Here is a 15,511-nt window from a genome sequence, read left to right as displayed (position 1 = left end):
GTATTTTCGTCTGGAGGAATTTCGGTTCTGAAGGTACATTGACTGGAATGTTTGTTGTTTTGTGAATACGTACCAGCCGTTAGTGTTTGTGTATGAGGTAGGTATATTTATGGTGTGTGTGTGTGTGGGGTAGCTGGTCGTTTGTGGGATTCTAATAAATAATTGAACTGTCGGGAATGTTTTCTGCATTTCTTGGGGGTTTTTTTTCCGACACCTTACATTGTTTTGTTGATTCCTTGCGTTGCTTTCGGGAAAGCATTTTGATCATTTTTGACGCGCCACGGTCATTTTCTGCACATGAGGGCTGCCGCTGTGGTGGTCGAGTGGTTATGATGCGAGGATCCGGGTTCGAACCCCACAGTGGTGGTCGGCTGAAGTTGGCTTTCTGTGGTTCCCAACTTCAAGGCGCGAATGCGAGCCGATCTCCCCGTTAAAAAGTCTCGCCACGGAGAGCAACAGGCCTACAACGTTACAAATATCCAATCATTACACTTCACTCACAATTTGAAGTAGAGATGGCAGCACTGAAATATCATGCACAACACTAGCTACACACTCAGGCTGTTAGGTACACTAACACTTTGTTCCAGACTCTGCCACGAAGCTGGGCTGGAAGAGATCTCGGCAACGGGATAAGTCCGGTGGCAGAGACCCTGGCGTTCATTCATTCATGCACATGAGGGCTAATTAAACCGGGACCTACCTACAATTTATTCCGATTTAATTATGTAATCCGATTCCAAACGGCAGGCTTGTTTTTTATACTCATCGAGAGGTTTTGGTGCGATAACCCTCCGATGGAGACTCCTTGCGGTAGCAATTTTTTCTGCGGTCATGTCGACATTTTTTGTTGTACCCCTGTGTCAGGAACGTTTTCTGACAAGGACGAACGGGTATCGAACTCGCGACACCTCTAAACCATCCTTTGGTACTTTAGGCGAGTATCTTATCGACCTGGGCTATACCGCACCCCTTGGTATAGCATACGTTGGACCGAACTTCTTGCATTCTTACATTTGTTAACCCCTTCGCGTACAAGCGAATTGGCGAGAAATTCGGATGCTGTCTATTTGACGAATCGGCAATAAATTTACTATATACGTATATAACCGTGTGTCCTAACCTAACCACAAATTTGAAAAAGGGAAGGGGGGAAAAGCACAAATAAAACAGTATGACAGTATACAAGATGAGGTGATAACAATGTAGGCACAAAGATTTCCTTTTCTCTCTCACCCTCACCCCACCTATTCTCTTTCACTGTTATAAGAAAGATACATATATGTGAGAAAAACAAAGTCACTATCAGGGTATACAAAAACCAGAAAGAAAAAAAACCCTGTAAGGTTGCAACAAAGCTTTGGGATGATCAGGCGAGAGGAAAGAAAGCAGAGCGATCTTGTTTGAAAATTCCTTCCACTGTCGTTTAGGACGCAATATTACGTCCTTTGATCGTAAAGGGGCCATTCAAGTATTACGTCAGCAAATTTTTATCCATTTTTGACCCCCTTCCCCCCATTGTCAGCAAAACACTGACCCCACTCCCCCTCTTGTCAGCAGCTTAGAATATTTCATATCTTCAAAAAAAGGTTGTTCATGCCGTAAACAACCTTCACCCCCCCCCCCTTGTCATCAGAAGTCAGCAAATCAGAAACCCCCCTCCCTCTCCCCTCGATGCTGACATAATACTTGAATGACCCAAAAGTAGTTAGTTGCACAATTTACCCAAATTCCTCACTTACAGTGCGTGAAATAAGGAGGAATAGGGTCGCGTCTCTAGTGGTGTAGATGGTAGCGTGCTTGCCCGGTATGCAAGAGGGCCTTGGTTCGAGTCCCGGCAGAGCCAAGATGGCTTTTATTTCCGAGTTCACCTCAGCATAATATCCAGAAAATATCAGTTTCCTTGTTACCTAAATTCTCCCTCGGAAATTTAGGAAGAGGATCCCTTAAAACAGTGGTTTTCAAACTTTTGTCACCTGCCGCTCCCTTACCGAATTCATAATCCACCTTTGGCTCCCTAGAATAGTTAAGTACAGATTTTACCTCATTATAGAACCACTTCAAAGCATAAATAAGCACGAAAATCATTATGTTTAGCTCACCGTGACGCCCCTAAAAAAGATAACGGAGCTGCTGGGAGCCGCGACGCACAGTTTGAGAAGCATTGTCTTAAAAGAAAGGTTTTTTTTCTCTATAATGGATTTTTTTATGGACACATAATTTGGTTTTGAACCAGTGCTAACGTCAAAGGTGCCCATCAAGTGAAGTAATGTTTTCGGAACTATACGTGGCTTAAAATACCTGAATAGCATCCCACATACTTATTCTCGAGTTTCATTTTTATTCTCCCCTCTACACACCTGGGGATCTCAGGCTACAAGAGCTGTGAAAAACATGAAGAAATAAAGTTTTTTTCCAAGTGAAATCTAGAGGGTAAAAGTGTTGCTACTTTCAACATACAGTAGAACCCATAGAACGAATGAAGATCATCTTAGCGCACGAGCCCTATCCAGTCTTGGCCTCGAGTCTCATGTCCATAAGAGGTCTACATGATGAGATATAGCACTATGATTTCGAGAGTAACTATGCAAATACGCAAGTAACTTCCATCAAAGAGTACGCGCTTCCCAGAAAATTACTTTTCAGCCCATGATGAGGAAACCAGAGGCGTACGCAGGGAAGGGCACCGAGCAGTGCTCGGCAATACGCATCTAGATGAGTGATTCAGGCATCCAAATTCAACTTCACTCCTACAAACTTCGTTGAGGAGTGAAAAAATACTCCTCCTTCAAATTTCAGGTAACATTTTAATCGAGTTGTTTCTAAAAGAAATACTCCCCCCCCCCTCTTTTTACAGCACTACCCCTTAAAATTTTGGAGAGGAGTGAAATTACTCTCTTTAATTATTTTTCACATCACTAGCGCCCCCTCCCATCCCAAGATGATCAAAATGAAAAAATATATATATATATCAAAATACAAGTAGACGCTCGTTATAACGACTCCCCGTTATAGCAACGATAGATAGGATAAGTCCCAAATGCTTTCTTAGAACGACTAACACATATATGATTCACTTTCGATGTAACGACCCTCCCCAATATAACGTGTGTGAAAGGAAAATAGAGCCGATGGTAAAAAGCTTACCGAAGTTTTAGGAGAAAGTCTCAGCACAGGTCCAAAGTTTAAGGCTCAGTGTCCAATTGCGTTCCAAGAATCATTCAGAAATACTTTGCATTCCATTTCCTGCAGCAATTTCGCAGGTTCAAAACATAATAGATGAGAAACATTCTAGAGTTCCGAAAGCTTATATATTCCTAATTTTTGTCACCATTAAACAATCATTCGGATGATCGTCCAGACGAAATATTTCACCTGAGGAGGAAACAGCAGCCATGGCTACGGATTAACTGGTAATTGGAATTCTTGGTCAGAAATCTAATATCGTATGTCGCAGACAGTCTCTCGTGAAATCGAACCGAAAGCTTCATCATGCGCGTGTGGATATTCTCGTCTGGGATCCCAGACAAATCATGCAATCATTCCCTCAGTCTGAGCGTGTGTAATTCCATCCAGGTGGCTGCCTTTCATTAGTTTTCCCCTCGCAATGATACAATGTCCGACAGACGCATCAATTACCTCGACCACCACCAACAAGATAGCGTAATTGCTCACTACAGGCCCAGCACACACACACACACAACGTACAGCAAAGTGGGTTTAAGAGCATGGAGTTTGATAGGAAAGGAAGGACAGCGTGGTAAAGGTGGTGTAAGGGACATTATGCCCATTATACGCGCGCCTGGTGACTCTTAGTATGTTAATGCACTCTCCAGACCCTCTCCTGTGTAATACTAGTACAAATCGATCATGGTATGTACTACTCGGTATATACATTTGCGTGATTGCGACGGTCAGTATTCTTGCAGTGTGTGAGTTGGTATATCCCTTAACCCATTCCCTCCATCACAATTACATGCATATGTTTGTGTGCAGCCGCTAGAGAGAATCGGATTTTACATGTACCTGTTCGTCATTGGTGTGGATATGAGCGTTGTGTCGGTCAAAAGGGAAAGCGACCGTAGGTTATTTGAGAGATCGAAGAGACGGAATATTCAGTCAACCAGATGGTTGAGGTGAGTCCAGTCCAATCTCAACTGGAGTAGATTATTTGGCTGTGGGTATAGTCAAGAGAGAGAGAGAGAGAGAATTTGGCATGTCCATTGTCATCTGCAAAGCGCTGAAAGCATCCTTGTCATCGATTGCATACGCGTATGAGATAATCTCGATCACGGTAGCAGATAGAAAGCTAAATTTAGTAGTGATAGGAAGAGGAATATATATATATATATTGACGTATTCAGTTTCAAGGGATCAATGGACAATATTGAAAATGTGCTCACAATATTTGAAATAATGTACTATATTGATTAGCATAACTTCTACGAATATATTTGGTCGATAAATAATGAAGATAGTGGATGAGAGAGAGAGAGAGAGAAACACACGAGTGTTTGAATCCGATGAATCTTGAACGATTTTGTTTGAACCTCTTACAAGGATTTCCTACTGTCAGCCTGGAATGCATTGATCGGTTATTTGATGATGAAATATTTAATGGTTTTCCCTCTCACTGGTATTGACGAGATATCTCGCTTTTTAAAATACCTTTAATTTTAGCAATCACAACCTCAGATATTTCGCAAATTTGATTTTGCCGATGAAACTTTTTTTTTTTTGAAATTATAACGCGTGATCTTAACGTTTTCCCTATATCCCTTACGTTGCACCTGCTACTTTACCGCACGCCAGCTCCAGTCATATAACGCCATATGACAATTTCTAACTAGCGGAGTTGTGTGGGAAATGAAGGCGTCGTCTATCAGTTGTCGCCTCAGGCTCGATAGGTAAAGAACTTTTTCTGGTGTTCTTCTGTCTGGGATTCGAACCCATAGACCTTGACGGCGATTTTCATAGTGGAAGACGAGCATCTTACCACTGCGTCATTCGGGCGCTTTGGAGTTGTCAGCTGGAAACAGGAATCAAAAACACTTCAAAAGCATGGGTGTGCATCCACTCATACCTTAACACAAATGCATTTACATAGTCATATTTCCTTACAGTTGGCGACCTTACGTTGCACACACATGCTGGAGATTGGCATAAAAACCTCTTCATAAACGAAGGCATTTTACAGTGGGGGGGGGGGGGTTCGATGATTTCTTCGCCGCTAAAAGAGTCAAATCTTAAACGGTATTGTTAAATTAATCGATTATTTTGGTTCGACCTTCGAGTGGCGTTTGCGAGATATCTCGACCAACCTGTTGTTTTGTATTTCGACAAGTACGAAACTTCCGCCTCCCCCCCCTCTCGTTTCGGTAATAATGAGCCCAGATACTTTGTTGTAATTTTGCTTCTGCTGTGAATCATGTTTTCCCATTCCCCCCCCCCACCACAACCTGTCACATCCACTACCAGTGGCGGTGTCAGCCGCTGCGGTGGTTGAGTGGTCATAATGACGGACTCGCGTCGCGAGGATCCGGGTTCGAACCCCACCGTCACCGCAGTGGTGGTCGGCTGAAGTTGGCTTCCTGTGGTTCCCAACTTCGAGTTGCAAATGCGAGCCGATCTCCCCATTAAAAAGTCTCGCCACAGAGAGCAACAGGCCTACAACGATTAATTATTCAATCATTACACTTCACTCATAGTTAGAAAAACTGATGGAAGATGGCAGCACTACACATAACAAGCATTACACAGAAACAAACTTCACATCAGGTTTCACTACACGTACACACACATTCCCGCATGTACCAATTCGATAGAGGTTCCGCAAAGGAATATGGACGAGGTGCATGTCTGGGTTTAGTAGTAGTAGTGGCGGTGTCAGCTTTTGTTCACATTTTAATATTAGAGGAAGAAAAATTTTTAAATATATGTATATATACCCCCTCGTTTAGGGTAGTACAGGAGCACGCAAACAGCATATATACAATCGGCCCCGCTTAATCGGATATCAACGCTTCCAGCCCACAATATCCGATTATGCAGAGGACAATTCAATTGCCATTTTACAACCTCAGTATAGTTTGTACATTGAAAACTGATCAAGAATCAATATCAATGAAGCTTCTCAAATAAATCTGACATCCAAAAAATGAAATGAAAATTATTTATATGTAATTGCAATGGTCGCAAAATACCCAAGATTTTTACTTTTCATTAATGAAGCTGACGCCCTCTATTGGCTCAACAGAGGGGAAAAAAATCGAAATAATGAAATGTGCGTATTGAAGACGACTTGAATTCTTGAAGTCCAGAGAGTAACATATTTTCCATTATTTCCAAATGTTTCGTTCAATAAAAAAGCATGTGTATTGTGGTTGGTGTGCATTAACAGTTGACGTGTGGAGTGTAATATTCGATTAAGCGGAGAAATGTCATTGTAATTAGCATATCAAGTGGGAAACTTGAACGTTTTGTCTGTTGGAGAAATTTTAGTGCCAGAGGATTTTAGTCGATTAAAGGGGGTATCCGTTTCTTCGTTATCCGATTAAGCGGGGCCCGACTTTAATTAGAGAAAAAGAACTTTTTGTTTTCTTTCTCGGTTTCTATTGTTCTTGGAATTGGAGGGAGGAAATGAGCTTCCCCAAAATCGGGGAAAAAGTGTTAAAACCAAAAGATGCGGCATTTTACAAAAAGATTTAGATCATTTTCACTGAGCCATTTGTGTGTATTGCGGATCAGTGAAACTTTTAAAACCGTGGGGAAAAAAAAGGTCAACAAATTTCGATTCAAATCTTAGCTAGGCCATGGATGTCTTTATTCAAATGGTGCTTCAAATGGTTTATCCCTTTCGCACCCTATACGCTCAAACTGGAAGTGCGTGTTTCGTTTTTTGCTTTCTGAAGAGATTAGAGGAGTTTGGCCCTGACTTCAAAGATTATGGGTGTCTAAGATGACAATTCGTCACCGGGACAGTCCCGTGTTTTTCTGTTTTTCCCGGCTGTCCCGACTTTTTTGCAAAAATGTCCCGGTTTTTCACGTATTTTCAACGAATCCAACTTGACTTTTATTCTTCAAATCAACGATCAAAACTACCTTTCCAACTCAGAAATTACATTACGATAATTGAGACTACAAATAAGAATATTTATTTCACATATTTGTCTTTTTTTTTTAAAATTCATTGCAGTTTCAAGTGGCGCTTCATTTTCCTCGATCGCCGACTTTTCTGTGAGTTTAGCACCAGTTGGCGACTTTGCTTACTTTTGGCAACATTTTTGGGGATAAGTGGCAATGTCCCGTATTTCGAAGTCAAATTTCACGTATTTTTATCGAGAAAATATGGTCAGCCTATGGGTGTCTGAACATTGAAGTCAGGGATGAACATTCTGAGGATAAAACAGAATGTCAACTGCGAGGAAAATCAACCACTACTCTGATTGTCACTGGCTCCGAGAGATATAAAACTGGTTATAAAATATAGGGGATACCGTTCGAACAAACCCTGACAACGAAAAATAATGGAGCTACGAAGAGGGAAGCTGTGGTCAAATCGGATTTGAACGCTTTATCCACCACATCTGTGCAGAAATCTTCAGGGATGATGGAAATGGGGTCGTTCTCTTCGTTTGGCCAGTGGTAGCTGGTTAACACGCTGGACAGCCAAGCAGAGATTAGCTGGCTACATAACTCCCTTCTTCACTGAAGATTTCGCCAAAGACGTGAATTCTGGAGAATTCAACTATTACGACGAACCCTGCTGACTTTTGAGCCTGGAACTGGCTTTTCTCATCCTGACACCGTACCAGTTGAAATCTTTATATTTAATTATCAAAAGACCCGCAGCGATAATTTTGCTACCACGAGATTCAAGCCACATTATAGTCTCCCTTCGCACAAGAAATCGGAAATCTTAAATTCTTCGAACAAAAAGAAGACGCTATTTTCTTTCTTTCATTTCAGCCTCTCGACATCAAAGATAAGAAATTCCGAAAAAAAGATGTTATTTTTTTTTCCCCATGCACAGAGTCTGTGCATTTTCTTGTAAGCGTCTCATTAAGATCATTGTATGGGCGACACCGTTTGTCTTGTTACGGGAAGAAATACGATTCTTTACATAAAAAAGTCTGATGTTCCACCATTATATATTTTTTACTTCTTTTTTAGCCCCCTCATTTCTCATTATATTTCATTTCACACGTCTTCTTCATCTCCTCTTTTCCTTTCTTTTGGCATCAAACCAAGTGTTTGGTTCGTGGTCAAAGATGTTTCAGAACTATTGCAATAAAAAAGGGACTTTTTATATTCCCTTTTCTTTGTGGAAAGTAAAAAAAAAAAAAAAAAAAAATACAGGATAAGAATCGATTATAACATTTCAGATACTTAAAACAATCGATAGGAAAATTTCTGAGAACGAAAAGTATCCGAAATCGATTTTTTTTTCCTCCCGCACTCGGCACAGATAGATAATGATTCTCTCTCTCTTAATATATCAGGTAATTAAGTAAAGGAATTAGCACGGAAATACCCTCTCATTTACACTTTTACCAGGGAGCGTTACAGGGCCCCTCTTATTGATCCCTCCTTCTTCTTTTTCTTGTTGGAACTATTGTTGATTTTTGTCATTATCTGAAGAATTTTCGGGACATTAGATATATTGACTCTCGATTGTTTTTTTTTCCCCCCTATAAGAGCCGATTGAAATTAGCTGCTAATTGGATCCGCGATAGCAGCGCCGTCTAGGACGTTTTCCATTGAGAAGACATTGCCATGATTTGATCGAGATCTTAGTGACTTGTCAGAAAGTTATTCTGAGTTACGCAAATTGCGTAACAGTCTATTAATGTTTTCATTTCTTTTATATTTTGCAGGGAGACCATTTCACACTCATCAGTTAACACTCAGCGTCACGTAGTGGAAGAAAATTTGAAAAGAGGAAACGTGTGAATTACCAAGTGTTCAGGTTAAGTGTGTGGCAATAATGGTCCTGAACGGGGTGAAGAGAACAGTTTGCATAAACTACAGAACAGTCCCGTCGTCATCATCATCAACTCCACCTCCAAAATCACTGTCATATCACGCGTCACGCCGTCACACCAGTGCACTGATCTTAACGGTGACGTTGTTCGTTTGTCTGTGCCATAGTGGCGTAGTGGTGGTCTCTGGAAGGAAATTCAACATGGAAGAACTCATGAACTCTAAGTTCCCTCATAGAGTTTCAAACGATATTTATCTAGATCCATGCAAGTCTGGTAAGTGGATTTATGGATTTTTATCATCATTTCAACATTATTTTATGATTGTGATTCACATCAACCGAACTGCTATGGAATCAATTATTATAGTATAACATCATTGCTTATCTGTTTTCGTGTTGATAAAAGCTTCGACCCTCGAATTTGGTTTAAGAAACGACGCGAGATGTGCTTTACACACGTGCTGCCATCTTTGTTTCGAACTTCTGGTTGATGTGCAGCGTCGGAACGTTTTCCAAACATCGAATTGGCATTCACTGTAGTAAATTCTTGTTCCATGAAATATTGCAATTAATCACAGACTTCTTTCTTCGGTGGCGATTGCTAAAGTGTCCAGGTAGCTCTAAAAAAATACAGGGTGGGCGAAAAGTTCGTAACACATTTTAAAGACTAATAGAAAACGAAACAATTGACATTAAAAATAAAGTGCAGTTTACAGTGTAATTCTTATCATCGCGTAGAGTTTTCTTTGATAAGTTTCAAAATCGTTGAAATTTTGTACTCGCAGATGGCTCTCTGTATCTTTAAGAAAAACTCAGCAATACGTATAAAATGTTATACAGACAGAGCGCAATTGATGTTTGTTTCCTTTTTCAACGCATAAAACTAACGCATTTCGATAAGAGCGCACATCGTAACTCGGCCTACATCTACGCAACACTCAATTTCAACCTACGTGCCTGTATCTGCTAAATTTGTGCTGGCGTAATGTTAATGGTTCTTCCTAGGTTAAGTTTTTTTTTCTTTTTTTGGTCGGGGTTAAGCAGGTCTATCTAATAATCGAGTCTGGCATTATCAGGCTCTCCAAGACCGTTTATCCCTCTGAGAAAGAACACAAACCATACCAAGATGGTCTCTCTCAGTGGTCATGTCTGTCTGGCGACATCCATTGCGAAAGTGTCTCGATCATAGAATGACGGAGGCGATGTTTCAAGATTGTAAATGACGTGCTTAGCGCAACTCGCTGCTAACACGTCTTCCAAAATGCAGAAAAGCTGATTTCTGGATCTCATAGATTAAGGTTTGAATTTTAGTACAAACTGTACTTTACTTATGCCAATTGGTTGGTTTTTTTTTAAAAATAAATTTTCGAAACACGTTATGGACATTTCCCCCACCCTTTATTCTTAAGATACTCGTATGCGCTGTATCATTTGCATCTTTGATTTGAGTGCTCTCGTGTCATACATAATTGACCCAGTCCAGGAGCACCTGGCTGGCGACAACGTCACTCAATTAGGGTTAGTCCCTGCTACATTTTCTACGTACTGTGTTATTACTGAACAATTACTTTCCGTTGGCTTTTAAGCCAATCTTTCAAGCACGACTGTAAATATCTTTACAATTTATGATTCCATATAGTCTTTTATTGTGTGGGTATTCCAAGTGAAAGATGATCCCGCAATTGTCTAGTTGTTGCCGTGCTTAAGCCATTACAGGGCTTCGGAGATCAGTTCCATGCCAAGCATTCAAGACGAACGTCAAGGATAGTGTCATGCTTCAGACTAGCGGTTCTCTAATCATGGACCAAGTCGTGGATCCCACGGAAATCTCGGTATCTGCCATAGACCCTCCCCTTTTATTCGAGCAGCCACCCCTTCCCCTCGCCCCCACGGGAAATCTTGGTGTCTGCCATATACCTCCATCTATAGCAAGAGAAGCAGCCATCTATCAGCGAGAATGTTCTCGAACATTGGCATGGAAGGTGTTCTATCCAGTACTGATAAATATGGTGCAATAGCAATGCCATCTAATGGACTGCAGAAGTACCAAAGCTAAAACAATGTTCCACACACCTAACGAGAGATGTCACCACGAGTGAAATTTTTGTCAAATCATAACATAATTTCTATTGCAGTCTCCCAACTTCGCAACGGTGTTTTTGCACACAAATTTAATTTAAACTTTTCTTTCAAGTAATTTGATTATATCATTATTTTTTTCATCTTCGCATTCTTTTTTTTAAGTAATTCTACATTTGGTGGACCCCGCTGCAATCACAGAGGGCCACTGCTACTGCTACTAAAACGCACATGCACCACGTAACCATTCCTCTGAGAAACTTCTAACGAATTGGGGCATGTCGGAACGTACGTGTTGTGTTCCGCACCTAACGTGATGTGTGTTTCTGAGTAATGCCTATGACGTGTTCAAGAAGTACTGCCATCTGTGTTCAGAGTGTGGAAGCAAACAACTAAGTAACAAACAAGCACCTGTTGTGTTATGCGTGAATTTTAAACGTTTTTCTCGATTATGTACCTCCGAAAGTCATTGCTGTACAAACATGGATAGGTAATTTGTCACTGGTTCATCAAAATATACACAAATGAACCCCGAATTTCATATTCACAAAACGTTTCCATCGTACTTGTCAGACCTTCTATGCAGATGGCGCTCGTTTTTTTCGACGCCTATCGTGCAGTCAATGGCGGACGTTACATCGGATGGTCTTAATATCGAAAAGAAAACATACGATAATCGTGGAACGTTTGGACTTTTCGTACCAGTCATTGTGTGACGAAACGGTTGCAATAACGTGTGGCAGAAGCGTAAGCAAGGTCGACTTTTGGAGGAAGGGGGTACAAAAAGGTTGGGGAGGGGGAACAAAAATGTCTCCCGTGAAACTTTGAGTCACAACCCTTCAATAAGCATTTAAATTAATAGAAATTTGCTAATACAGCATATACAGTCGAATCCCGTTTTAACGAACACCGATATAGCGAAAATCTCGTTTAAACGAACACTTTTCTAATTCCCCCAGATAAGTTTACAGAGGAACAATGCAAAAACCTGCTATTCCTTTGTAACGAAATTTCGTTATAACGAAGTGATTTCTCCGGTCTCTTGGAGTTCGTTATAACGGGATTCGACTGTATATATATATATACACATACATACATACAGAGGAGGAGTATTTTAATTTTTTCATCAAAATATATATTAACTCTTCCCCTAATTTTTGTCGGCTCAGGCCCCCTTGTTTACGCCTCTGACGTACAGCCTTTATAACGAGTGTCGACTCTGCAGTATGAAATATGAACCATATCTAAATTAGGTAGGTCACTTGGTACCAGTCTCATACATCTGACGCTCGAGTGGCGTGATGGTAAGATGCCTGTCTACCACCGTGAAGGTTGCCGTCAGGTCCTAGATTTGAACCAGCAGAAGAATATACGTAACAACGTATTAGCCCTAGCGATCTTTGAGGTAACCACCGATAGACGGCGCCTTCATTTCCAACCCAACTCGTAACAACGACAGTAAATTTCAGTACAGTCGGGCCCCCGTATTCGCGGTGTTTTTTCCTTTTTTCATTAGAATTTTTATTTTATTCTTTGCAACACTCAGAAATCGTGATCCATGCGTTTTGTTTTCAAAATTTGAGTTGTGCATGTTTGGGATGGCTCGCTTTACGACATTACCGCCATCACACTAGAGCGATGGCAGCTTCCAAGCGAGAAACAGTCACCTCAGGATGGATTAACCTTTGGCGACAATGTGCGCTAAAGGACACAACCATTTCTACAGAGCCAACTGAAGAGACTATAAAAGACATTATCACGTTAGCGAAGCAGGTTGGTGGAGAAGGGTTCAATGATATGGATGTAGAGGAAGTCGAACAGCTAATTAATAGCAATTCATAGGTATTGACAGAGGAGGAATTAATGCAGGTGACTGGTCCTGAAACTGAAGCGGTACCAGATGAAGAAAATCAAGATAAAGAAGTAGAAAGCAAGTGTTTACCATGAGTAACATAGCGGAAGGGCTTCGCAAGTTCAAATCGGCAATAGATTGTTTTCATAACATAGATCCCTCTATGGGTGCGCTCTTTACATGTAGAAAAATTGGTAGAGGAAGCCTTGCCAACATACTCCAATGTACTTGATGATATGAAGAAGAAACGGCAAACAGATATCACAATGTTCTTTCAGGAAACATCGTCAACAATCGCTGCACCCTCTTTTGCATTCCCTTATAAAATGTACCTGTGCTGTCACTCTGCTCTTCTCATGATGTTCAATAAACGAGATATACAAGGAAAGAAACTATAGTTTCGGTTATATATTCTCGGATTTCCCGTATTCACGGTCACCGCCGGAATGTAACCCCCGCGAATACGAGGGACCGACTGTATAGCGACTGTTCAATCCGAAGTTGCTGTGGTGAAGTAGTCTCATACATCTTTCTAGACTCTCTCCCATTATATTTCCCAATAAATAAAACGTTTTTTTTTGCATGTTCGAATTCATTTGGCTCCATATGCCGAATAAGAAAACGCTATTTTCAGCCCATTACTTATTATTTTATAACTCATTTGCGTATTTTATTTGTTCGGACAGAATCGAATGGGGGAAATCGTTCTCATTTTTATATCAATAGGGAAAAAAAACCATTGTTTAGAGGGAACGTAATTAGTTTTTTTTCCCCTTTCTCTCATAATTGTTATTATTTCCCAACGTCAGGGACAATTCCCGAAATTTTCTGGAATATTTTTTCTACTCAGCTTTAGCAACATTCAAAAGGAACTTCAAATATGCATTTTGCTTTTCATGCGGCAATTACAATTCTTTTTTCCTTAGGGGGGGAAAAATAAAGAATAAAACGTTCCAAACGTTAGAAACATCGACTCCAAGCGAATTTCTGGAAACGGGGAAAAAAAACGTTTTGTTTTTTACTGAAAAGAACTAAAATTGGGAAACAATGCGTAAAACGTTTGTTAGTTTAGCGCCTCCTTCTCAAATAAATAACTACAAAGTTTTTTTCTTATTAGTGGAAGATAATCCCAAAATAAAATTTGAATTCAATATTACGTTATAAATCATTGCTTTGGGAATTTATTTTTCTTATTCAAAATAAATTTTATCATTATTTGGTCTTTTACTTTCGAAATGAAGTTTCCATGTTTTTAGGGTTATTGTTTTCTTTAAAGATCGCGAAAGTTAAACATCTATTTATAATTTCTATTTTAGAACATTAAATATAAATGGTGAAAATGTAATAATAGAATACGCCTATTTTGACGTGACTTAGAGCCCGTTCAGTGTTATCAACAAAATTACCTTGGTTTTAAGTAGGGGAGAAATTTAGCGTCCCGTGATTGGTCGCAATGAGTAACGGGAAAAGAATTACGTGACTTCCGTCGTGGTTCTTGGCGAACTTCAAGATGAAAGCAGAATGACAAATTTTGGGGTTCATTGCGATCAGTCACGGGATCCCAAGTTTCTTCCACGCTCGTATCAATGTAAGGTTTGTTAATATGCGTCACCGGATTTATGACGATGAACATTCATCACACATGGAATATTTCACTGAGAATGATGCTATCACCGTGACTTACAACAACCTTACATTGATACGAGTAAGGGAAAAAACTTAGATTTTTCGTGATTGATCATAATGAGTGACGAAAGAAACTTCACGTCATTTTTTGTGGAGTTCTTAGCAAAGTTAAAAATGGAAATAGAATGAAAATTTTCAATGTTTCTTATTTAATAGCAAAATGGGGAAAATAATCGCTATTCGGCATTCATCTTGAACTTAGTCAAGAACTGCGCCAATGGTGAGGTATCAGCAGCTGCGGATCCATGGCGATGTGTCGGGAGGGGTGACTTATTGTGTAGGATCGTTGAATCGCTCCGTATTTTACGGGACAGGCGAGTTCTCCCACATTATTCTACTCTTGGGAGGGGCAATCGCCACCCACCCCTCTAGATCCGTGCCTGAGTTGAGGCAAACACCTTCAGATGCGAGTGAAGTCGAAGAAGAGGGCAGACATCTTCAACTGCGACAGGAGCTCAGGCAGATATTTTCAGCAGATAAAGAAGCGGAGGCGAACATGGAGTTGCGAACGGGGAGCGGAGACGGGTGTCTCCAGTTCTAAATGAAGGAAAGCCAGATATCTTCAGCTGCGAAAATAGTGGACGCAGGCAGGGAACCAGGGCGATATGTCGGAAGAGGCGACTTATTGTGTAGATCCGTTAAACCGTGCCGTATTTCACAAGACAGACAAATTTGCCCATCTCATTTGGCTCTTACAGAGGTAATCGCCCCCTACACGCCCCCCCCCCCACCCTCTATATCTGCACCACAACCTTCGTCACTCGTTGCGACCTTATACCAACTTCCCTATTCATGGCGTTCCCGTGGTGGAACCCGAATTCCCTCCTTACTCGTATCAATGTAAGCTTTGTTGATATGCAGCCCGTTCCCCCACAAATTCGGGCGCTGACCAGACATGAACTATTGGCAGT

At 40.7% G+C, this 15,511-nt stretch overlaps 1 protein-coding gene across 1 annotated transcript in view; it reads left to right on the top strand.

Annotated features, from left to right (window-relative positions):
* LOC149081332 (bone morphogenetic protein 1-like) overlaps window positions 1–15,511 on the top strand; it is a 265,551-nt gene that overhangs the window by 16,912 nt on the left and 233,128 nt on the right. The window contains exon 2 of the mRNA XM_089238168.1: window positions 8,877–9,257. Within this exon, the coding sequence (XP_089094294.1) occupies window positions 8,987–9,257 (271 nt within the window). The 5' untranslated portion in view covers window positions 8,877–8,986. The remainder of the gene's footprint in view (window positions 1–8,876; window positions 9,258–15,511) is intronic.

Source organism: Pholcus phalangioides, unplaced genomic scaffold (genome assembly GCF_987345545.1).
Source record: "Pholcus phalangioides strain wild (caught in Gottingen) unplaced genomic scaffold, Ppha-v1.0 ptg000010l_1, whole genome shotgun sequence".
Taxonomy (NCBI): domain Eukaryota; kingdom Metazoa; phylum Arthropoda; class Arachnida; order Araneae; family Pholcidae; genus Pholcus; species Pholcus phalangioides.
Note: the sequence above shows the minus strand (reverse complement) of the source record. Positions and strands in the feature narration are given on the sequence as shown.